The 25,323-nt window shown below is 41.6% G+C and overlaps 3 protein-coding genes across 7 annotated transcripts in view; 2 read left to right on the top strand and 1 right to left on the bottom strand.

Moving 5' to 3' along the window:
• Positions 1–1,004: 1,004 nt before the first annotated feature.
• PSMD12 (proteasome 26S subunit, non-ATPase 12) lies at positions 1,005–9,656 on the top strand. 2 transcript variants are annotated; one of them, XM_080561168.1, is made up of 11 exons: positions 1,005–1,203; positions 3,315–3,374; positions 3,591–3,719; positions 4,302–4,409; positions 5,316–5,420; positions 5,836–5,985; positions 6,142–6,276; positions 6,838–6,950; positions 7,328–7,502; positions 8,028–8,105; positions 9,233–9,656. In XM_080561168.1, exons 1-11 carry the CDS (start codon positions 1,096–1,098, stop codon positions 9,440–9,442), a joined length of 1,371 nt encoding a protein of 456 aa, XP_080417294.1. In that variant the 5' UTR covers positions 1,005–1,095; the 3' UTR covers positions 9,443–9,656. The 2 variants fall into 2 exon arrangements, 1 of the variants encoding a protein (XP_080417294.1); XR_013940716.1 differs by having other exon boundaries at positions 1,019–1,203; positions 7,973–8,105.
• Positions 9,233–17,585, bottom strand: LOC308180121 (uncharacterized protein; the record flags this gene model as incomplete). The annotated part of the gene is made up of 4 exons (XM_080561284.1): positions 9,233–12,631; positions 13,130–13,322; positions 14,168–14,884; positions 17,555–17,585. The coding sequence occupies 4 exons, from the start codon at positions 17,583–17,585 to the stop codon at positions 12,478–12,480; spliced, it is 1,095 nt and encodes a 364-aa protein (XP_080417410.1). The 3' UTR covers positions 9,233–12,477.
• HELZ (helicase with zinc finger) overlaps positions 14,438–25,323 on the top strand; it is an 83,234-nt gene continuing 72,348 nt past the window's right edge. For 3 of the 4 annotated variants that reach the window (XM_080561130.1, XM_080561131.1, XM_080561128.1), the window contains exon 1: positions 14,438–14,573. The gene's annotated coding sequence lies outside the window, so the exon portion shown is untranslated. Of the gene's footprint in view, positions 14,574–14,612; positions 14,637–25,323 lie in introns of those variants that run through there. The other variant, XM_080561129.1, reaches the window with a different exon arrangement.

The following is a 25,323-nucleotide window of genomic DNA, read 5'->3' as shown; positions in this document are numbered from 1 at the left end:
GTAAAAGTCAAACTAGTTCTTCATGTATTTTACTAAGAGCTTTTAATTTTATATATATATATATATATATATATTTGAGCCATTCAGGAAGTCTACACTGGATGAAAAGCTGCATCCTCATCTTCCATCACACCCATGCAGTTACGAGAAGGTAACAGCCATGGTATGCATTACTTCTATTCATCTTTTACTCACTCTCTGAACCAGAACTACTGTGTCTGGATGTTCAATGAGATTAGCACCTGCCTTTTAACTTCCCTGAAAGCCATCGCTCCCTATCCATCAACTGCAGAATCATACTCATGTTACAAAGAACTGAAAGAATGACATTTTACAATTCTAAATGAACGGCCAAAGCTCTGTAAAAATTCTAAATGGTTTGATTTAGTAAATAACAAAGTCTGTGATACATGCGCATATTTTCGATACTTAGGTCAAGTAATAACTAAAAATGATTAAGGATAATGGATAAAATGTTTGAATTCTAACAGAAAGTGATGCAAAGTCCACAGCCTGTGCTGTAGCTTCATTTTCCCCTTGCTAATTGGAAAGCATGTATCAAGTTCTCTCACAAAACATGGTATCCTGGCTCTGAATTTCTCAACTGAGTTACCCTGACCTTACACCAGTACAGCTGATATAGTAACCAAGCCTTAATTCTTTACATAAAAGGTTCAAGCTGTTATCCTCGATACCTCTTTGCCACACGAAGCTTTTGTTACAGCACGTAACACCGACTGCGATTTCATGACAACTTATGCTTTTTTCTGGGAGCTTTAAGCAATGCTCGGAGATACAGTGCTTTCACTGACGAGCATTTCCCTTGCAGTAATTTATTAACAACCGCTTAGAAGTTTGCGGAGACGCCGGCAGCGACAACACCCCCCTCACCCCCCGAGCCCCACCTGGGGCACTGAGGCGCCGGGGGGCCTCACGCCAGGGGGCCTGCGGCGGCCGGGGCTGTCCGCGGCGCTGCCTGCGCGGCGCAGCACGGGGAGCGGGGGCCTTCCGCCGGGCTGCCCCGGCCGTGCCTGCGCGCGGCGCCCGCCCGCTTCCGGTGAGTGTTGGCGGGGGCCGCGCAGCGGGGCCGGGGCCATGGCGGAGGGCGGCGCGGAGCGGGCCGACGGCCGCATCGTCAAAATGGAGGTGGATTACAGCGCGACGGTGGACCAGCGGCTGCCCGAGTGCGAGCGGCTGGCGCAGGTGCGCGAGGGGAGCGGGAGGAAGGCGGCCGGTGAAGATGGGCTGAGTCATGGCGCGGGGCGGGCTAGGCCGCGCTCGGGCTGCGGCCCGGCGGGGCCACGGGGACAGGGACAGGGACGGGGACAGGGGCAGGGGCAGAGGCAGGGACAGAAACAGGGACGGGCAGGGGCAGGCAGGGCAGGGGGTGCAGCCGCAGCAGCCGCCTCTCGCCCCCCGGCCCTGTGCTGAGGGGTCCGGCGATCCTTGGGGCAGGGGAGAATCCGAGGACCCTAAAGTCTGGGAGACATCAGGGTTGGCAGAGAGCTCCCAGGTCGTGTGGACCAAGCATCCCCCTACCACCAATGTCACCCGCTGAGCCGTGTCCCCAAGCACCACGGCCAGGCTTTCCTTGAACACCCCCAGGGATGGTGACGCCACCACCTCCCTGGGCAACCCAATGCCTGACCGCTCTTCTGAGAAGAAACGTCTCCTAATTCCAACCTCAGCCTCCCCTGGCACAACCTGAGGCTGTTTCCTCTAGTCTTGCCGCTGGTTATCTGCGAGAAGCAGGCACCACTTCAGCACTTGGCTGTCAACGTGCAGCAGGGGGAGATGAGGGCAGATGTCTGGCTGAAGCCTCATCAGTGAGGCAAAGGGGTGGCGCTGGGATGGGGCTGGTCCGCCGCAGGCTTTTCCCCGCTGCCACTTTCCGCCTGCAGCGTGGCGTGGCAGGCGCATGGCAGCGGCTTGCTCATCCTGCTGTGCGCCAGCGATGTCTTGGTGTAATTGGGCCAGTGTCAGGTTGGGCAGGCAGCTCTTCGCACCCACGTCACTCAGTTACGTCCGTGCCCCAAAAGACTGGAGTGGGGGGCCAGAGCCATGGCAGGGTGCTGAGGGACAGCCCGCTGAGCGCACATGGATGCGCACACAGCCACAGTGTGTTGCTGATGGGGTCTCAGAGGGAATCGTGCATGTTGTCTATTGTATCTTGAGGTTTCTTTGCGGCCCTGCTAGGTAGGCTAGAGATTTACATGTCTCAAACCTCAGAACAGTCAGGTGGGACTTGCTGTTGTGTCCTGTTCCAGTAGGGTGGCATCGGATTCTTTACACGCTGCCAATGCTCTGTGAGATCCATGTGTGTTATCAGAGACACGGTGGAGTGTAAAGTGTTGTAGGATTTTAAAGGCAGTAGCCTGAAGATAGGTAAACTGCATCTTATGCTGTCTGACAGAATTGCATGGAGAGTAGGCCCAGCTGTTTTATCCCACCAGCAGAGCTGTGCATAACTATGGGCACCATGGCTGCGTTTCACTGCCACAGAATTCTGTGGCAGTCTGACCACATTCCTGACAAACCACTGTAGAGTTTGAAAGAATTTCAGTAGCATTAGGTACGCTTTAGAAGCAAATTTTCCCTTTCTCTCTTTTGTCATTAATCTCCTAGTTTCTAAACATTTTGCTGTCCCAAAGTTGCCATGGGCTGTTATAAATATTCCCATATAAACATTTTTTCGTGAGATACTTGCTAGGAATTACAGCTTAGGACTAAGAGAACTTTATGGTAGCTAATTCTCTCTGAAAAAGGCCAATATAGTTCTCAAACCCCCAAAAGCAGGACTATGGTAATTCCATGCCTGGACTGTAAGGCGTGTAGTCCATGTTTTCTGTAATACGCTGTTACTAAGTAATGAATATGGATTACAGTAACAGGGTTTTTTTTTGCAAAGGTATCTGCTTGCATATCTGTTCTCACCTAGAGCTTTGTTTTGGTTAGGAAAGAAATCAGTCTTACATCTAGCTTAGTGAGCATGAGCTAACCAAACCTGTCTGCAACTTGCTAGGTTTCTTCCTCTAGACAGACAACTTCTAGCTTGTGTTAGGCAAAACCGGTACCTTTCTGGTTTCTAATCTCTGCATTTAGCCACGTATTTAATGTTAGGGCTGTGCATGTGTCTTTTTTTTTCATTTTTTTTTAAACAAACAAAAAAAAACACAAAATACATAAAAATCAGTGCACAAGCTAGTCTGTGGTTTTTTTACTTATATAAGAATTGGAGCTACTCGCAATTTAAGCTGACCTGTATTCTTCAGTCGTGGTGATAATTCTTTTACTCTTTTATTCTGTCGTATTAGGAGGGGAGACTGCAAGAAGTAATCGAAAACCTGCTCTCGTTGGAGAAACAAACACGAACGGTAAGTAGCACGTGGCGTGCAGCATGTCTGCTGGGTTGGCCTACGGCCCGTGTCCCACTGCATTAAAGTCGTGAAGGGGGTTGGGGTGTCAGTCTTTCTCTTTTGTTGTTCTTACCAGTGAGGCTAGATGTGATAGATTTTTATTCTTTGTATCATGGAAGTGCAAGTGATAGAGGCTGTTCATCCCATCACTAACGTGCTGTTTGTTTGTTACAGGCATCTGACATGGTTTCCACATCACGGATCTTAGTGGCTATAGTGAAAATGTGTTATGAAGCTAAAGACTGGGATGCTCTTAATGAAAATATTATTCTTCTGTCAAAGAGAAGAAGTCAGTTAAAACAGGTGAATAAAATTGTATTCGGAGCTACGTTATATATATCTGATTCCTCCTTGCGTGCAGAGACTTTTCTGACTTTCCAGCACCTGCCTGAATACACTGTAATTAGCTTCTGCTGACATATTTTTCTAGACATACGAATACCAATAATGAAACTCATGTCTGGAATTAATCTGTCTTCACTTTGTACCTGAGCTCCATGTGGTCCCTCTTGCCATTCTTGACAACACAGCTGTGGCTTTTTTGCATGACAGTGCTTTCAGACAGTAGCTCATCTTTACAGTCTTAGTCTAAGTCATAGACATATTCTTAATTTTTCATGTTCACATGTGGTATACATTAATAGTTACTGTGATTTATTGTGATGAAATAAGGGGTATATTTTACATGCTTGCTTTTGAAACTGTCATACTCTGGAATTCAGTTCTGTCTGAGAAATCAGCTATCAAGATAGCTGGAAGCACTTGCATTTGAGAAGTTACAAAGTGTATTGTGCTTTGTGTTTATTTAGTACTTATCTTTGAGTGTTATTATTTGAATGCCTTTGAGAAACCTAAAAATATTCTTCTTGTCTGTTACTGTACTAGGCAGTTGCTAAAATGGTCCAGCAGTGCTGCACTTACGTTGAAGACATCACAGACTTACCAGTCAAACTGCGCTTAATTGACACGTTGCGTATGGTTACAGAAGGAAAAGTAAGATTTTGTTTTAAGAATGAATGTCTAAAAGGTAGAATAAAAATGCTCACCTTCTTTACAAGCATAGCTTCTTAACATTATTTTTAATCTTGTTCAAATACGAGCAAAAGTATATTTTTAACGTGGGAATGAAAATAGTGCATTTTCTTTCCCAGAAAGACTGCAGATATTTTCCAGATTTCGTATTTAAATGACTTGCCGAAACAATGCTTATATTTCTACGAAGTAGATATTTGGATCTATTATTAATACAAAGTGCCATTTATTTTTCACTTTTTAAAGTGTTATATATTCAAATTTGTTAGAGAAATGGGCAGTTTAAATTAATTTCTTTGGCATTTAGCAAAGTGTTATATACAGTTACAGTAACCCAAGGTGATATCAAAGCAGTATACCAAGTTAATTATTTTCTGAAATAATACTTTTGTTTAAAAAAAAAAATCTGGATTAAAGCACATTTGAATTAGTGTTCCATCTTTTGCCTGTTCAAAGTTAGTCTAAATTGTTAGTGATCAAATATTCTTGCCTTATAGATGGTTAGGAGTGCATGAAATAATGCAAATTATTGCATTAATACTCAGTACGTATTAACCATTACTGTCTTCACGTCATAACTCTTTCAATATATTTTGCCAGACATATTATTTAATTTGCATTGCAGATCCTTTTATGTTTATGTAAAGAATGGTGGAGATATTTAGACATTTTTTATATTAATTTGGTACAAATACTTCCAGTGTGTAACCCATCCGTTATACTTCATCTGTATTTTGTGGACAGTATCAATATAGTAATGTCCACACGTGAAATTAATTACTTGTATGCAAACATCAACTATATGTCTTAGAGTTTACGTTCTTCTTTAGAAAATTCCAATATTTAAATTGCTAATTCTAATTTCAGATATATGTGGAAATTGAACGTGCTCGTCTGACAAAGACACTTGCAACAATAAAGGAGCAGAACGGTGAAGTGAAAGAGGCTGCCTCTATTCTGCAAGAATTGCAGGTAACTTGCTGTGCAACTCAAAATTGCATTGGTTGTAAAAATTAATACTGACAGATCATAGATTATTATTTAGAAATATAATCAGGTACATCTGCAGAAATGTCTGGAATGAGATTAACTGTTATGAGTGAAAGTGTAATTCCGTTTTAACTGCTTTTGTTAGTCTAGTGGTTAAATTGCATGGACTATTTCCCATTTGGAAGACAAATTTAAATTCGCTAAGTATTGCAGTGAGTTTAGTGTTAGTGAATTTTTCTCATGTGAGTAGGGGCTATAATTCAAAATTGAGTAAGCTTTTCTCCATTTTCACTTGCTCTGGAATAGCTGTTTTTTTTTGTGTGTGTGTGAATCATATGCTTCTCTATTGTACGCGATTTGACTTTGAGAGTACTAAACAGTTAAACTTTAATTTTAGGTGGAAACCTATGGCTCAATGGAAAAGAAAGAACGTGTAGAATTTATCTTGGAGCAGATGAGGCTCTGTCTAGCTGTAAAAGACTATATCAGGACTCAAATTATCAGCAAAAAAATTAATACTAAATTTTTTCAAGAGGAAAACACGGAAGTAAGTTGTTGGAGGATTTGTTTTCCCCTGTTTTAATCTAACATGCTTCTCTTCAGGTCCAAGTATATTTGAATCTTCTGTTTTCTGGAATCCATTTGGATTTCATTTACATGATTCATAGAGCTGTTTTAATTTTACTGTTTGATACTGTTTCAGAAACTAAAATTAAAATACTACAACCTAATGATCCAGCTGGATCAACATGAAGGCTCCTACCTCTCCATCTGTAAGCACTACAGAGCCATTTACGATACTCCATGTATTCAAGCTGAGAGTGAAAAGTGGCAGCAGGTAAAAAAACAAAACAAAACAAAACAAAACAAAATCACTACATACAAAATGTCTGTATTTTCCTGTGACAAATATGCATTTCATTACCAGATGAATTTACAACAGATTAAATAGCTCTTAAGTCTGTTGTTGTTTTTAATGGCTATCTTAGCAAATTGCGTAGTTGAAAACGAGTATAATGAAGTTGGTTTCTAAAGAATATTTATAACTAACATTTTTACTATATTGTCTTTGAAATCTGGAGATTATCTGTTTTGTTTTGCGGAAGTGCAGAAATTAAAAACAGCTTTGCAAGTAGTCTAAGTGATACCGTTGTGTATGCAATATAAATGTTTGGTATTAAATTATTTTTAAGGTATTTATTTGAAATGTTCAAATTTCAGTTAACCTGTATCAATTTAAATCTATCACTGTGAAGGAAGGTTCATTTCTACAAGATTACATCAATTTAACTTTTAATATGCTTAGCTTAACCCTTTTACATGTTAAATTCTAAGCTCTGGGAGTAGTTTTCAACCCTTCTGTTTAATTAAAAAAACCTCACTGTTTTCTACTGAACAGGCACTGAAGAGCGTTGTTCTTTATGTTATTCTTTCACCTTATGACAATGAGCAATCTGATTTGGTGCACAGAATTAGTAGTGACAAAAAGCTAGAAGAAATCCCGAAGTATAAGTAAGTGCCCTTTCTAATATACAATTCTTAGGCAAAAAGCATTTCTTACAGTAGCTGTGCAAGTGAAATCTGTTTATGCTGAGTCTACTGTAAACACTTCAGAATTTAATGCTGTATGAAAAATACTGCAAATTTTTCATGATTATGCAAGTTATAAGTTAAAATAAATGTTTCTGTAAGAGAAAAATCATTACTAGAAACACTGTCTGACATTAGCTGCCCCCTGATAGTGTGAAGTATGAGATCGTACTTGTGAAAAACAATGAATGTTAATGGTAATAAAATGAAAACATTTAAAGATAATTCGCTCATCTACTTAAGCATGAAATAAGCCTTATTGGTAAAGGATTATAAATCAACTTTACTAAACCATTTAGAGACCTCCTCAAACTATTTACCACCATGGAATTGATGCGATGGACTGCCCTAGTTGAAGAATATGGGAAGGAATTGAGAGAAGGATCCCTTGACAGTCCTGCAACAGATGTTTTTGGCTGTACAGAGGAAGGTGAAAAGAGATGGAAAGATTTAAAGAATAGAGTTGTGGAGCATGTAAGTATGGCAGATTCTTTAAGAATTAGCTATGTATGCTATGCCTGAACTAAAATTACTTTTTGCTTGACATACTTTGTTTACAAAGGTATTTTCTTCTAATGTAGGAAAGCAGCAGATAAGTTGCATTTTCATTATGTTACATTTTTCAATGTTTTATTTGTTCATACCTGCATATTATAGATAGGTACTTGGCACAACGGCCAGAAAAAAAGAGCACATTGTGCTGAAATTGTGAGATTTAGCATTCAAATGTCAGTAGAGCAAAAACTTAAGTCTTGTTTTGTATCAAGTTAATAATTGGTTGATTTCATTACTTAGTAATTTGTCACACAGAGACTATTACAAGCACCTATACCTATTACAAGCACCTGTTGGTCCACAGCTCATTTACATACTTTATGCTGGACTGCCATTAGAGCACTACAGCTCCTAATCTGCTTTTAACATTGACTTTTATATTTTTGCAGCCTGCTTCAATTATTTTTTGCACATAACCCTCTACTCTGAACACTTTTATTCCAGAATATTAGAATAATGGCTAAATATTATACCAGAATTACAATGAAGAGAATGGCACAGCTCCTTGATCTGTCCGTTGATGTAAGTGTTGCCTTGCTTATACTCCTTTCATAAAGGGAATAGAAATGTGTGTGTGTTTGCCTGTGGCAAAAGTATAAGTATTCAGCAGAGTAACATTCTCTTTTAATTTCAATTTTTGGTTTCTCTTTTTAGCTTAAAAAGCTTTGAAAGTAGTGCCATAGAGCACCGTTGCATTGTTTTACAGACAATGCAGAAAGACCATTGTAGAAATACTCTGCTTGGAACAAAATTCTCAGGATTTATACTCATGCGTTTATGAATGTTCATGGATATAGTATCTGTTGCTACTTGTGCATATATCTGCCTTTGTATCATCTTTCCAGCTCTCCTGGCATCATCCTTAGTTTTATTCCCCTGTTTGTGCTACCAGTGCATTTCAGCTTTTACCAGGAAGAACACAGTGTGCTGTAGTGATTTACACAGAGCGTTAAATGAACTTTAGTTATGAGAGAAGCAGTGGAAAAGCCTGTTGGGAATAGCAGTATGTTAGCCCAAATATTTATTAATTTGTCCCTACTACTCAATGCAACACCCTGAGTGTATTTTCATGCCTTTATGGGAGTTGAAAAACAGTTATTCAATCCAGACAGAACTGAATGTCATGATGCATGTGCCCATATGGCAAAAGCTGATGCTCAAAATTCATTTATGCTCAAGGTCATATTTAAATGTTGGAGCTTCTTATCTTATATTTCAGTGGGAAAAAGCTCTTGTCAATGAGTGATTAAATTTGATTGAAGATACAAGGTTTCTCACCTGTAATTCACAGGGATTTTCCTGTCTTACTTGTCAGAAGGGTTGGTCTGATAACTGCGTTGCCAAGTAATCCAAAGTGTAAAAGTCTGTTGGTGTAGTACATTAAACTTTTAATTTCATGAAAGGTAATCAGATATAGATCAAATGAGGGAAAAAAAAGTTTGGGAATAGATGGTGCTAGTAGCTTGCTGTGCCCATGTGTAATATTAAAGTATTGTGTTGTTCTTTTAAATACATTATTACTACAGATGGATTTCTTTTAAGTATAATGACAACCTTGTTCCTTGTGCTTTAATGCTGTTTGGGAGGAATTCTGATGCTTTGAAGATGAAAATGCTATTTTCTTGACTTAGTGCTGTTTGTCTTTGCAGGAATCGGAGGAGTTTCTGTCTAACCTAGTAGTTAATAAGACCATCTTTGCTAAAGTAGACAGGCTTGCAGGAATTATCAATTTTCAGAGGCCTAAGGATCCAAACAATATACTGAATGACTGGTCTCACAAGCTGAACTCACTAATGGCCCTAGTTAACAAAACCACGCATCTCATTGCCAAAGAGGAGATGATACATAACTTGCAGTAAGGTGCCTCAATAATCTCAGTGCTTTTACAGAAGGCATTAAATCTTCATAATAGAGACTATTATTACAGTGTGTATATGTTTTTTTTCTCCATGTCAAACCTTCCTGGACTAAAATTTAGAACATAATTTCTGTTGACAGTTAAGTTCCCTTGATTGTTCAGTTGGTTTTTTTGCTACATTGGTGAAAGAACATAATAAAACTGTATTGCCTGTATAATAGCAGTCTTGTGATTTATTCTTTTCCATTTATACCTGTATCTGTCTAATGCATGATTCTGTGGTTATTTTCATTTTTGAGACTGTGATTGAGAACACATACTGTAAATAAAACAAAAGCCTAGGGTTTAACGGTAGCATGCACTGAGGTAACTGATGTTAATATTACAACGTTATGTCAGAGGTCAAAATGAAGGCCTGCCAGCTTCTTTAAAAATGCATTGGATATGTTTGATCATGACAATATGGGATTAAACCATTGCATTCATCTGAACTTTGTAATTCATCTCTCCTCAATGTACCCTCAACACCCCCTTAGTGCTGTTTGCTTCTTAAGACTCTCATTTTGTGGATCAAAGGCAAAAATGAATTAGTTTGAATATCCTTACCGTAGAAATTGTATGTGTTTAAGGAGTCTGTGTTGAAGAAATATTATCCTTGGATAATTATGTAGTAAGATTAAAGTTGAGATCATTTGTTCATTAGAGGACACTGGAGGAATTCCAGGGGAATTTTCATGCTGGAGAATCAAAACTCGCTACTCTTCAGTTTAACAATCAGACATTAATGACTGCCTAGAAACAGATTACTTTATTGTTTAATAAGCTGAAGCATTGCTGTTGCTATCTAACCTAAGGTCTACCACTGACTTGTTTGTGGCAGAGGGTAAACCACGTAACTTCTGATAGTTTCCCATGGTTGGTGCTTCTGAGGGAGTTAAAGAAAAATATAAAGATCTCGTATGCTGGGACAATAAAAACGTTGCATCTCTTACTGCAATCAGTCTGGAACTTCTATTGAGAAAGACCTCCTGTTGTTTTCTTTTCCAGAGGTGAAAGATGCCTGCTGGCATGTTAGGCTGCAGGGTCAGTGAGGCAATTCTGTGCTGAATGTACTATGTGTTTATTAATTGTACATGTTAATTGTAATGATGTTTCCTGTATTCTGAAGTTAGACATCACAAGTGAAACTGATTGAAAAATGAGTTTTCTGTATTGGAATTCAAGAAGTGCCATTTCCCAGAAACAGGAGCGAACTCTATCATAGAATGGAAATCGGTTTTCTGAATTTCCTGGGAAAGCAAAAGTCCGAGGAGAAAGGGGAAAAAAAAAAAGCAGCAGCGTAAGTTTGAAATAATTAAAATAGTTTTGTTTTGAAAATGTAGAAACTAAACTATAGCTATGATTCCAAGTGTGCAGCTCATGGGAGAGCCAGAACTCTAGGGCTTTTTGGCTAGCAGCTTCCCATTAGCCCTGAAGCAAGTGGGGGTTTCTAAGTTTCCAACTCTTCCAGAATTTGTGCCACACCTTTCAGAGCTCTGCTCAGATCTTCGCTTCATGGCAGGGAGCCTAGTAGCCCTAAGTGGCCCCAGGTTTTCAAACTCATGCTTTTTGGCAAAGAGCCTAGATTCTCCAAGGTCCTTGGCATGGCTCCTAGCTTCACAGAACAGGGAGAAGTCCTGTGCGCAGTCATGATTTACAGAATTCTGACTTAAGGGTAGGGAGACTAGATGTATTAGTACCTTCTGTACAGGGCTTCCTTGCAGTCCTCTGGAGGTTGAGCTCTAAATTTCCATCAAGAAGCTGTAGTTTTCAGATCTGAAGATATTTCAGAATCTTAAAATGTGTAAAAATAGAATTGAACTTGGTTTTGTTGCATTTGTTGGATTTTTTTTAAATCCTAGTGTTATAATTAGTCCCTAGAAATATCACTTGCTGCACTTCTGAGGATTTGAGTCCTGTCAAGTCTCATGATGCTCAGCAGAGATTCATTGTTTCTGTCCTTCTCAGTGCCTCCCCCTTGTGACTGTGGCATTTCTGATATTTCCAACTGCTACTGTTGCTTTTCTTCTGCTCCCAGACTCATGTGATCCACCGTTCCTGGTCTTCTTGGGCAGAAGAACGTGCTGCAACCAGTACAAAAACTCACATTCCTCAGCAGAAGCCCAGTACTCTCCTCTTGTCATGAAATGCCATTAGTGAGCATTGCACAGGGGGATTCCAGGAACTTAGGACAGTTCTGGAAACATTAGTAGTCAGCACATAACGTCTGTTTCTGTGTCTAGCCTGCACTGAGGGAAGACCTGGTTTCTCAACTCAGCCTGTAGAGTTGTAATGGTGTGTTTGATTGCAGAGGTTGCAAGTCAAAATGGCAACTTCCCCATAATACCCACTAAGGAGAGAAATCTACAATAGCAGTTAATATTATAAGCTTATTTCCTTAAGTTATCCTTTAATATTGGCATTATTCTCTAATATTGTATTGAAACGTCAATAAAAGCCACATGAAGTCTCTTTCCTCCCATGTATTGTGTGACTGCTTGCTAGTGGCATACTCTGCCTCCTGTGCTGTTATAACAGAAGTGGCTCTGAAACCGAAGTTTAGCTATATTATGGTCCTGTGGATACAAGATCTCATCCATCAGGCTAGTTGCTCTATGATTTGTACCTTGAGCAAAATTTCCAAGGTTCGTGAATGCTTGGAGCCCTAAATTTGTTTTGGATCAACAGTCCTTATCTTTCTATCTGGTAAAAAGACTAGGGAAGAGCTTAGAGGGGGTACCACGTGGAAACAATGCAGGTACCACACGGAAACAATGCAGTTACTCCAATCTTGCAGGCTCTGTGGTAGTACTTGAACAAAATAGTGCTTGGCAGCCAACCCCACCTCAGAGCTTTTGGCTCTCTCTGTAGCCTCTGGCATGTCCACTTAGGGTTTCTGCAATACAATTAACCAGTCCACAAAACAGAGTAAAACCTACTTCTTATGGGGGCTAAGAGGTTTAAGTAACAAGATCCTAACAAAGAGTGGGTGTAGGGTCACAGTCTCCACGCTGTTTTATACGCGGCACTTTTTCTGAGTTTGGGGATTCCCCTGCTGCCATCATCTTTTCCCAGCTCTTTTATGGGCTGTTTTGGCAGTGCTGAGTTGCCATTGTTTTTCCAGCAGTCTTTGCCTTTCAGTGCTTTCAATCTGAGAAGTTCAATACAACAGAGATAGCAAAAAGCAGGAAAAATGATGTCCATCACTGAACAAATCTTTCCCCCTGCAACTCAGTCACTAGCTACGCTTTTTTTTTTCTAGTACTGTATAAAGAGATGCTTTCTGAAAAGGGATTCAGAAGTTAATCATAGCTTATGTGAAAAATAAACCCAGCATCCTTCTGTGTCACCCCAAACTGAACTCCAGAGGGTATATGGAAGTTTTTATATAAGTCATTCTATTTTCCACTTTTTTTTTTTAAGGAAACCTTCGTTGCGTTTTCTAACAGAAAAAAAAAATCTATAATACAAAAGTACACTAGCAACTTGAACACAACCAACCTCCAAAATAAAAGCACTAATTCCACTTCAACAGCCTAGTCAAAGTTATGTGGTTTCACCTTTATCTGTTTCACCATAACTACCCTCTTCCTCGCTGCAGGGCACTGCCTGGCCTGCACAGCACCCACAGAAAAAATGTTTAACTCACTGCATGCCATCTAGGCTCGCTGGGGCCGGTGTCTGAGGCAGGCAGCTGCTGCAGACCAGCAGAGATGGCTCAGGGCAGGTTCCGCAGGAGAGGTTTTGTCCTCCTGAAATGGCGTCTGCTGGGTCGAGGCTGGGACCAACAACGCTCCCCTCCGGCACAGCCTTCAGTAGGGCACTGAAACAGTCAACGATATCTGTAAAGTCGAATTGAAGAGTGGATTGATTTAAGTCTGGAGCTGCAAATGCAAAGGATTTCTTCTTCAAATTTATTTCCTCCTGTATTTACATTTTAGCAAGGAGCTCTCTCTTTATAAATGTATTGCTGATGAATATTGAAAATACTCTTGGGCGCAAGTATCTTCTTGCAGTGGCAATGCATCAGAGGCTCGGCTGGTGGTTATTCTTCAAAGAGCTAGGAGGCGTTAAATGTAAATTTAAATATAAATGTATTTAGGAAAATCCAATACCAAAATGATCTGAATCTTCTAATTATTTTAATTAAAGTAGAAGGAAGAGCTTTTTAAAAAACACCGGGTTGCTGTTTTTTTTGATGACCTTTCTGAACACGCTGAAGAAAGCTGCTTTCCCCCGCCTCTTCACCATTTGTCCTAACTCCTGATGGCCAAGGCAATGCGAGGGGCACCCATCTGCGGCCTCCAGGCCAGGAACGCCCTGAAAAACCCAGTTTGCAACCCAGCGTAGGTATGCATAGGTATGAAGAACTGATTGCCAAACGTTTTGAAAACCCAGCTACCAGGGAAGATTACTCTGTGAAAATAAAACTGTTACGCAAAGCAGTTTTGGGGATTCACACGCAGCCAGCGACGCGCTGCCACCGGTCCTTCAGCAAAACCAGACGGAGGTTTCCAACCACGACGCTATGTGCGGGGCGCTCGGGCACCGAACTGTGGCCTGTGCAAGTTTAAGAGCCAAAATTAAAATTATAATAATTTAAAGCCGAAACCCGGGGAGTGCCCCGCTGTTCTCCCCCCCCGGGGACGTGATGTCGCAGCTGACCGGCAGGCCCCGGTACCCTTACCTGAGGGCCGGGACCCGCCGGGCCTGGCAGCTGCTGCGTGTGGAGGCAGCGAGGCAGGACTCCGGGGAGGGGGCAAAAAAATAAAAGGAAGGGGACGCAAAAATAAAAGGAAAGGGGGGATAAAAACAAAATACGGCGCTCGCCCGGCTTCCAGCTCGGCGGTGCCCCCTCGCTCCAGCGGCCGGCTGAGGGGAGAGCCGTGGGCGGCGGCCCCAGGCCTCGCGGCGGGCGGCGGAGGCCCCGGCGCTAATCCCGGTCCCGGTGGCGGCCCTAATCCCGGCCCCAATCCCGGTCCTAGTCCCGGTCCCAGTCCCGGCCCGGCCCCGCCGCCGGGGGAGGGCTTTCCCACAATGCTTTGTGGGGCCGTTGACAAGTGGATCCAAGATGGCGTAGAAAGTAATGACAGGTAAGTCCGGACTTCCCCAGCCGCCCCCCGCGGGGGCCGGGACCGGCGGGGCCGGGCCTCGAGGTGCCGCTGGGAGCCCCCGGGAGCTGCGTGAGGGGAGATCCCCCCCCCGCCGCCCCTCTGCCGGGCCCGGGCGCCGAGCGGGGGCTGCGGGCGGGCCGGGGGCTGAGCGGTGCCGGCTGGCGAGGGCCCTGCGGCTGCGGAGGGGCCTGCGGCGGCCGCTCGGGGGCTGCAGCCGGCGGGGCCCGGCCGGAGCCCCCCCGGGGGTGCCGCGCTCGGCCGGGGGCCCTCAGCCGGCGGCGGGCGCGGCCCTGAGGCCGGCCAGCCCCGAGGGCCGGTGGGGGGGGGGGGGGGAGCTCGCAGGGAGCGGGCTCCGGGGGGGGCTCCGGCAGGATGGGAGGGCTGCGGAGGGGTGGGGGGCCCGGCGGCGGTTGGAGCGAGGGGGTGGAGAGGGAACGGCGAGGGGAGGCCGGGAAACGAGGTGAAAAATAAATAAACTTTTTTTTTTATTTATTTTTTTTTTCTTAAAGGCTTACGTAGGGTTTGCTGAAGGATGGAGGAGTAAATTGTGAGGATTTTAGCAGCTGGTTTAAAACGAGCCCTCAGAGCGGTGGAGGCTTGGCTTATGAGCTTGTGGGTCTGTTTTCTTCGGGGAGGCTTTGTCAGGGCCGTGTGGCTCCAAGCTGGGAGGGCCACGGGGATCCTGAGGCTGCCTTTGGTACAATGCAACTGTTGTGAAACTGAAAACAGGAAAGTTTGTACCACAGGTTGAAATACCGTCCTATTTTTTTTTGTTTTTTTTTGGAGGGGGGCAGATCCCCAAGTAGGACTGCATGTAACGTTACCCCTCGTGAGGCATTTGATGGGTCGTGTCCTTTTATTAATTTCCAAGTGATTGAAGTTGTTTGGCTGCAATGCAGTGATAGTCGAGCTGTTGTTTGATTATAGTAAAGTGATTAAACATATCTTTGATGGAAATGAAGAAATAACTGCAGGGAGACAGTTGCAAGGTTGTTTTCCAATTAATGACAAAGTGAGGAAGAGTTAACAAGGTAGTAGGATGCTTGTTTTATCACAGGCGCGATGAGCTTGAGTTGAGGTTATAAAATCACATATTTCATTTTCCATTTAAAAAATTAAATGATTCCGTTGTAAGACCAAAAATATCCTGAAAATGCAAATCCTTATTGACAGATTCAATGTATCATGGCTAGTCTTGTTGGGATGGCTTGATTTGTTGGGGTCTTCTGATGCTAGTCTTCCTAATAAATATTGTAATCGAAACAAAGGAAAGGATAAAATATTCCCCCTTTAAATTTTTTTCTCAAGTACACATTCTTTTGTAAAATTGAAAATATAACCAAATTAAACGAGATGATATTTGGCAAGTTTGTGGCATTTTCCAAGACATCAGTAGAACAGAGAAGGTTTACAAAAATGTGTTTTAAATTCAATTGTTTCAATATTTTTAAGTTCGATTTATTTTTTTGATGGCAAAGCGTGGTTGATTGGGACAGCCCGGGGATGTGGGGCCGCTTGCTGGTGCACCGTGGCGAGGAGCTGGTTTGGCACGTGCAGTTGGATCTTAGATGCGGGCAGAGCGTTGGAGTGACCGTCACCATCCCTGCCTCTCCTCGGGGTGCAGACCAAGGGATTCGGGCTTGGTAGGCTTGGCTCTTACGGCATGGAAGTTGTGAGTGGCGGAGGCTACGTTCAGCTTTCTTTGTTGGGCTTTAATTAGCAGAGCAGTTTTTCTTTATTGGTAAGTGAAGGGACGTTTTGTGTGTTACTACTGATAAAACTGAATTCTCTTTGTAATACATTATGAAAGCACAAATTACATTTTTCTTGAGCTGAAATCAAAGTTCTCTTATCACTCCTCACCTATGTGAATTTCTTACTTACGCTACAGAGCGTGTATTTCCTCTCCTTTAATTTGTGTGGACACTGTGCCTTTGGATGTTTGGAGTTTGTGAGTTTGGATGTACTTTTATGTGAAAGAGAGAAAGAGGCATGTAAAGCGATGGCTCAAGGACTTGGAAGTTTGGAATAGCAGAGTGGTTTTTTTTGGTTGTTTTTGTCTCTCCCCAGCAGACTAGAAATTGAAGGGAGATTTGGAAGCTGCATGTTAATCTGTATTTTGGCCTGGTTCTGCTGCTTGATCCCTCGTAGAAGATCCTTTCGCTCTGGGGAATCTCACTGGTTTCAGAGAAGGTGCTCCTGGGCTTTGGGATCTGTATTTGTAGATCTGGTTGCAGGGTAAGGGCTGCGGCTCGGGGACAACTTGTGCTCAGGGGTTAGACTCATGGAGGAATACTCATCTCCAAGAAAAATGCAAGTAGCAGTGGCCAGAAGGGTTGAAGAGCTAATATTTCAAATTGACAAGGTACAGGCCTAGTGCTTGAGGGATCTGGACAGTGTGACGCAAATCACTTCACCTGTTTATGCCTCCTTTTGAAAGAATTTAAAATAGGAATAGTGAATCTTACCGACTTGTAGAGAGTTGACGCCTGAGGATGAAAGAGGCCATATAAGAGCCAGGCAATATTATTACTAATGTTTTCCAACTCTGTTAATTTAATAGTCTGATGAAATATTTTCTCCAATGCATGCAATTATATTTGTTACTAAAATTGGCTTGCAATTATAGCTGGATATTCTTTCTGACATTCAGTGTTTTCTTTTTAATTGTTTGGTACCATTTTTGTTTGCTACTGCACTTCGTTCTGGGTGTTCTCGTTCTGGCAATGCAGCAGCAGTTACTGGAGCAATTCAGATTACTAGTCGAAAGCCCTTGAATCTTTCACCTCACTGGTATTCCCTCTTGAGGTCAGTGGTACCTAGTAGCGGGAGTGAAATCTCAATTAGAAAAGTGTTTTATGATAATTTAAATCCTGTCCCCTGCGTGCAGCCTGAATAACTTGGGACAGCTGTGGGAGCTGGCTTGGAGAACGAGGAGGGATGGTGTCGTTCTGCCATACCGGAGGGGTGCAGGAGCTGGACAGCCGACATTCCCTCGGCCTTGGGGACCAGTAGGCCAAGGATTTTAGCAGGTGTAAATCCTGGCCTTCCATTTGGCTGCCCTTGTGTCTGGGGAAGGGGATCCTCAGTGCTCCTCTGTGCCCAAGGTTGCTAGTAGCCAATTGTAGGGGAGAAAATGGCAAATTCGGTGTTCACAGTCCTTTCTGCTCACCTATCGTTGTTTTGAATTATTTCTCACTTCTGTTGATGTAGTCCTAAGGCAAGACCCCCTTATCACTACGTGGCATTTATATTTTTGCCCCTTTAAATGAATGTATTATGGATCAGATTATCAGAACAAACAAGGCCTTCCTTTTTTTGTTCTTGTTTGTCTTGCTGTTTCTTCTGTGGCCTTTGGCAGTAATCATCACTTCTCTTTATGTATATCAATGACATATTTAAAATATCATACTTTATATGTTTAGTTTTGTAATTCCTTTGTAGACTACTGCAATTGTCTTTTCTTTTTTTTTTTTTTTTTTAGTCCCACAAGGAAGGAAAGAGAGAATACCAAAAAAGTAAACACTTGTTTTCTTCTAGTGTTTGGGGGGTGGTGGTGGAAAATAACTAAACTTTATAGATAGTGAAATTAGGAGTCTGCAAGGTCAGGCTGCTCTACAGAAACAGGCCTGCTTCTGGTGATTGTATTATGGTGGTATTGATATGTAGCTCAAGTTCCGTATTCCAAAACAGTCTCGCTCGCTGAGCTTTCATCTCCTCTTCACACAAATGTTTACAACATGAGGTTTCAACCAGCGGCAATCACTCATGTGAAACTCGGAAAAGTGAATATTACTGTAGGAAAAGGAGTCCTTAGAAATGTAAGCAGGCAGATTTTAACTACCCATGGGTGCGATTTTTTTGTTGTTCTTGCATTTCCGTTGCACTGATTTTTAGAGTTCAAAGATGCTTAAAGTGGCTGTAACATAATATCCAAATATTTCTCTACATTTTTATAAGCAAGTTCATGGTCATCAATCTGATATCTCACTGGTTATTTACCCAGTCTTTTCTCAGAATCCTCCAAAATAGTAAACAGCAGATTCATGACAGGAAAGCCAGGTTAAAAAAAAAAAAAGTTTCAGTCTTATTTCTTCGTAAATGTAATCTTACTACACTGAGAGGTTCAATTTCGTGACTGAAACATTTGAGTGGTTGCTATTGCCCCATCGGTGTCCTGAAGGAGCACCAAACTGTCACATTTTCTAAGCTGCATGGAATCTTTGTCGGATGTTGGGAGGCTCCTTCCAGTCTATCCCCGCACTCCCCAGCATTTCCAAGAAGCGGTAGGTACGCAGTGCTGCTGAGTCGGTAGGAAGAGTTTTTGTAAGTGATTTTATGTAAAGAGATGTTGACGAGTTGTTACTGTAAACTGCTGGGTGTTTGTTTCTGTTAGTCTCAGGAAGTACCACTTGTGCTAAGAATGGCATGGCTGAAGTGGATGGGTTTTAGTCTTTGGGTTATATGTGGTCTGGGGAAATACATTTCATCATCTGTTCTGCTTGTAAGCAGTAGGAAGGCTAACGATTCGCAGAGTGCTGATGACTAAACGCTGGAAGCAAAGGAATTGTAGAACGATGTTACATAAAGAATTCTAAGTGTTGGAGGGGCAGGAAGTAAAGGGCAGAAATGTGAGCAGTGCTTGGGTTGGCCTAGGCTGGGCCTGTTAGGGTAAGTGTTATTTAGAAACAGCCCTTCAGTCTGTGAATTGCACTTTTTTTCCCATAATTATATATTGCAAAAATACTGTATTCATCAAAACACTAAAAATTACACTGCCTAAATGTGCTTAGAAAGATTTTTCAGAGCCCATCAGACCCCACAGCAAAAGGGAAATAAGTAAAAACAAGAGTTGTTTTTGAGAATCTGTTGTTAGCAATGCGGCACAAGTGTTTAATTTGCTGGAAAATATTTAGTAGTTCAGCAAAATAAGAAAGTAGCAAATCTTTGTGGACATAATAAATGGAGAATGCCACAAATGAAAAGCATGGTGGTTTTGGCAGCATATAAAATAATGCTTCTTCCTTATATATATCTTCTCGCTTAAGATAATCTATATATTTTTTTAAATGATAATTTCATTATGTCCTGGGATAATGTGTGTGTGTGGGGGAAACGGGCAGTGTACTTCTGGTCCCAAGCATCCCATCTTGGAGCCAGAATTTGCTGGGCTTTTCTCATCCTCTCTGCAGGGAGGTTGTGGAGGGAAAGGTTTTTGTACCGTACTTCTGCATCTGCACTAGTGCAGTGTTATAGCTGGGTGCTGTGGGTGTATCATACAAATTACAGTTCTGATTATAGTTGTTGGGGCTAATGGTTTTGAGGTAACTGTACTTTGGCCATACTTAAGACACTCACACATTGGGAATGGTGCAGGGCACTTGTTTTGATGTTTGAACTGACTGATATTACTGTATGGCTCTATTTTTGTGTATATTTGTTTGGCTAGGCTAGACACTGTTTTGTGTTTTTGTTTTTTTCCCCTTCCCAAAGCTTTGTCAGAATTATTCTATTAACCACAGTAGGATCGTTACTCACTGCTGCTGCTGTCTGTTCTTCGAGTGGAGTTTAAAATACGTGGCTGAATCTCTAATGCTCACTTCAGAAGGAGTGAGTAGGTTGAACACCATTGGGGAGCTTGTGTCGGTTTGGATACCAGTTACGGGGTTTGCTGTGCAAGGAGAAGTTGGGAATCCATGTCCTATTCTCAGGAGAGTTCTAAAATTGAATGTCTTTGTAGTATCATGTTCCTGCATTTTAGGAGAGGAAACAGGGAAGTTATAAAAGCATTATCTGGATGCAGGAGGGTAATGTCATTAAAATATGGAGTTAGAAGACCATTTCCCAAACCAGGCTTAGCTATATTATGCCTTATTATTTGAAGCACGGTCGTGTAGACATGGATTTCAAAGGTTATTTACAATGAAGATAGTGATTTTTAACGGTGAAGGTTAGTAACTGCTCTGTACTCCCCAAACAGCACAACAGAAGTGTCACACACAGTTACACAATGGGTACGGCTTGGGGAAAGACGTTTGGAGTATCTGTGGGTGGCATCCTTGTGCTATTAAATCTGGTATGGTGCGACCCTTTTGTGTGAAGCATTGTATAAACGTGTATCAGAAAGCTCAGTCCCAGGATTATTCAGTCCTGCAATAATGTGAGTTCATTGTAATGCCGCGAGGAGCACTTAAGTGTACTGAAAGGAAACTTCCATGTTCTGTGTCACAACCTTCTGGCATATTTCTGTGTTCAGTTTGTGCACCGTGCATTGTTAACTGATATTCAGCGTGAAGATTTTTGCATTCTTTTGCCTCTTGAATGGATTGAAAGAGTTTTGCTTCTCAAACAGAAAATGAACTTAGTGTTGTAATTTTTTTTTTTTAATTCATCCAACCGTACAATATAAACCTGTAGCAGCTGCATTCACACCAACAAACTAAGCTGTGATTTTCAGGTAGATTTCTTAGGCACGGATGTGGTGCTTTGCAGTACTGGGACGTGTTGAGACTGGAGAAAGTCCTTGTTTGAAAATTTAAGTTTGACACTTGAGAAAAGACTCTTTCGGCATCACTACAAAATCGTTATTAAGCACAGAAGACTTGGATTGAGCCACTGAGCTTTGGAGCTATTTCTCTGCCGGGGAAAAACCAGAAAGCTTGTATGGGGTTTTCCAGAAAGGGAAGGATTTACTGCAGTAAATCATTTCCTAATTTTAAAAATACTTTTATTGCTGAAATCCAAATATAGGTTTATTAGTGAAAGTTGAAACTTGAACACAGGACCAAGTTAGGAACTGCTAATTCTAATTCTGCTTCCGTCTCTAAGACTGAATTTGTGAGCTTTGGCAAATGAAGTGTGTAAGACTGTGCTGAGTGAGTGGCAAGTTCAGTGAGCATCCCGGAAAAACTTCTGTGACATACATTGTTGCCTTTAAGCTTCTGAAGTACATTCATAAATATGGTATGTGTTGCATGTTGAAATGATGCTTGGGAATCTTCTTTGACTCCCCCTTGCATTCATTGGTGGTAGAGTTTTGTACTCACTTGGCATTTTGAAAATTAATTGACGTGTTTAGTCATATGTGCACAGATGTAGCTATATTTCATACAGCAGGCATATTTCAAAAAGTACTTTTGGCAGTCTTATGACTCAGTGGAGAAGAGTATTGGTAACTGCATGACTGTGTAAATCCTTCAGATCAATGGCATTCACTTTTTTGGTCAAAATTATTAAACGTTGCATTGTGAAATGTACAGACACTTAGGAACAAGGCCTCGTTTTGTTCAAGCGTTTAAGAAGAAAGAGGTTCTGCCACAAGCAGGTTGTAGTTTGAAAAGCTGCGGATTGTGATCTTTTAAACAGCTTTTAGAATATGAATGCTGTATTCTCCTGCAAAATGTGTTTGAGTTTGGGAGTTGTAGGTTGGTCCCGCTCCATGGAGAGTTAGCTGGCTCTGCTGTACTGATTTTTTCCCTTTGTTTTTCTCTGGTAAATTTCATTAAGAGAAGCAAAGATTAAATTACTTTTCAAATGCATTTTTTTATAGTAAGTAATTGGTGATGTTGTTATGGGGATAAAATGGTAACCACGAGACAATATTTCAATTAAAATGCCCTCATCTTGGAAAAGTGTGAGAAACTATAACCTGAAAAAGCAGTAAGAACATATATGGAAAAAAATAATATATGGAATACAAACTGCTGCTGTTAACCGGTTATTATGAAAGATTGTTTACGTGAGGATTTTCTATGAAGGAGCCAAAAGAACTTTAGGTGGGGCAGAAGCACCGCCTATTACAGGTTACCTGATGTACTATTACATGCTCACTCATTTCAGTTGGTTGTTACTTGCCAAATTCTAGTTATTTGCGTTGTGATTTCCCATGGTAGGTGTCTATCTCTAGCTAAGTTTCTGGACGTTGTGAAGGGCTCTGCCAAGGTAACTGAGTCTTTTCGAAAATTTAGGCAAAAGTAAAATATTCTTCGGTTCACAGTAAAAAGCAAAATCCCAACTCCTCTTCCCCCTCCAAAAAAACACAAAAAAACTTATGTCTATAGCTCTGCTTTGCAGAAAGATGAGTTGTGCTGTGGTATGACGTTTCTGCCAAGGATATACTGCTTACCAACCCTGCGAAAATCTGCTCAGCATTGGTTAAATTAGTTATTTGTGCAAATCTAAAAGATCATCCTTGCAGTGAATATACATCAGCCTGAGCTAAGCGGGATTTCAGTACAATTTGAAGGCTAGGGTTTTGCATTCCCCCAGATCGCTCCCCGGTACGATTTTGGACACAAATGAGAGCACAGAGAACTCCCCATCTGTATTCCCCGTAGCCAGTTCCTCTTTCCTGCCGCTCTGTCTTCATGCAGCACCAGAGGAGGCAGTGACTTGATTTAGACAGCGCAAATTGTAGGTATCTGCAGGATATGTAGAATAAATGTGAAGACGGGCATGGCTGAACAAGGAGATTGAGGTTGGAAAACACTGGTGTTAGAAAGAGAGAAATGGAGGGGAGGCTCCTTTGCATGGACACGTATGAATTACTTTATCATGTCAATACAGCTGTTGGGTAGAACAAAGTTTTGTTGTTTGCATAGATTGGGAAGTTTTTAATAAATGGAGTAGGAAATAGGGAGGGGAAAAAAAGAGACGGCTCACATTTAAGCTATATCTCTGCTGTATTTCATTTTCTGTTTTTATAACGAATGGCACCATGTTGTGATGCAGAGAAATGCTGAATGCTGCAGAGATTCCCCTAAGTCGCTGCAGACACCAGGTGTTTGGTCACGAAGGGCTCTACAGTCTGTGGCAGACGTAATGGGGAAAGAGCACTTCTAGTTGTCTTAATCTGAATGTAAGAAATTCAAAGAAACTTTTGGCTTTAATATTTTTGAATATCTCAATTACTTGTAAAAATGGGAATGATGTCAGAAGGGTAGAGATGTTTTAACGCTCGTACTTGGTCGCAGTATTTGTGAGCATTATTGAAAAGCTGATGAGAACATGAAAATGCAGTTCTGAGAACCAGGTTTGAGTAGCATGGAGTAAATCAGGCCTTAGGCCGTGTGCCGAAGTATTTAACTACACGTTCATTAAGCAGCAGCCTCTGCTCTGCCTGCTCATGGAGCCACTGGAAGATGTAGTGTGTGAGTAGTGTCTTTCAGGGCTGTAGCGTAACGCAGACACATGGGAGGGCCGACGCGAGCTTGTGCAGAGAATTTTGTTATTACACAACTTTTGAGTATTGAAGTATTTGTAACGTAATTTTAATGTATGCGATATTTTCTGGGTTGGCTGTGTGTAAATAGGACTCTTGTCTCTGTCAGTTAGGGATGGCTTTCAGACAAGGTAAAGACATGCCGGGTAGGTGATGATGTGCTTTGACTTGCCGTGTCTTTTGCTTAGTTCCGTCAAGATAGGTAATGCTTTTAGACAACGGTGTTTAAAAAATAAACAAAAAATGCAGGAGGTGAGGCTATTCAGGATCTTCACGTGGCGGATAGGGTGGTTATAAATGCAGAGGCCAGGAGTTATTTTCAGATATTGAGCCAAAGATAGCCAGGTTGTCCGCGTGTAGATGTTGCTTCCATTCGCCTATGTATAGTTTGTCCTTTTTGCTGCTACTTCTGAAGTGAAAACAGATTAGTAGAGATAATAAGGTGTTAATAATCACTTAATGAAATGTCTGTTCTGAAATGGTAACTGGCATGCTATAAAATCTAACTTGTTACCATCTGTGATGTATGTAAAGTGATTTAAAGAGCACAGAGGGTTCAGATGCAGAACTCATTTGCTCTTAATCTCAGTTGCTGCTATATTTGTGGTGCTGTTGTTACGTGAATGGTAAACCACCCACAGACGCTTGTTCCTTTTCCAATAACTGTGGAGGTGTTTGTTCTGTGCATTAAGTTTAGAGGATCATGCTCAAGGCTCCAGTTATATGGCCAGAGATCCCTTGTCCTCCTAACTTACAGTCCTGTCTTAGTGGATTTGTTTTGGATGTGTTTTAAGGGGAAGGACAAACTAAGTAATTAATAGTAGGGGGCATCACGAACATCTTAATCATCTTAATTTTTTTTTTCCTACCTGATCTCAAGCATACCATGTTCTTTAAAGGCAAAGTAGCAGGAGTTCTTGCTGCTGTTACGCTATATAATAAAACCTTGAAAGAAGCTTTCCTTGTTCTCCATGCTCCATTTCAGATTTAGCATCATTTTTGGCATGTAAAGTAGGGTCATTTTGCCTGGAGTTGTACAACATTAACCAGAGTAATTCAGTTTCTTTAGAAAACTGATTAGATAGTCCTCTCTCAAGGGTGGAGACATTGTATTTGTTCTGTAAGGTGTGCAGTACATTTCTGAGCGCTGTGTAGAACTAATATTGCTGGCTTCAGCCGTAACTGCAAGAAATGGGTGCATAACAGCTCTGCAGTTATGTTTTTTTTTTTAAAGGCAAAAGCACCTTTTCTATTATTCTTTTCTGCATGAAAGAGGCATCGTCCTTTCTCTGTGTTCCGTTAAGTCTTTCTTATTGACGTAGTGCACCATCATTCCCTACTCATTTTGTTAAATGATTTCTGAGTGTGGGATTATTTATGCTGTCTATGCCATGACATTAGGGAAGTGCATTTTTTCTGTGTGTGTCTGTAAGTGGCTTCTGTGCTTTATTTCTTCTTGTAGGCTTGAATAAAATGTTTTTTGTCTTAAGGCAAAGTAAGTTTATTCTA

The sequence above is a fragment of the Anser brachyrhynchus genome (assembly GCF_964034855.1).
Source record: "Anser brachyrhynchus genome assembly, chromosome: 18".
In the NCBI taxonomy this organism is placed as follows: domain Eukaryota; kingdom Metazoa; phylum Chordata; class Aves; order Anseriformes; family Anatidae; genus Anser; species Anser brachyrhynchus.
This window is presented reverse-complemented; position numbering and strand designations above follow the sequence as displayed.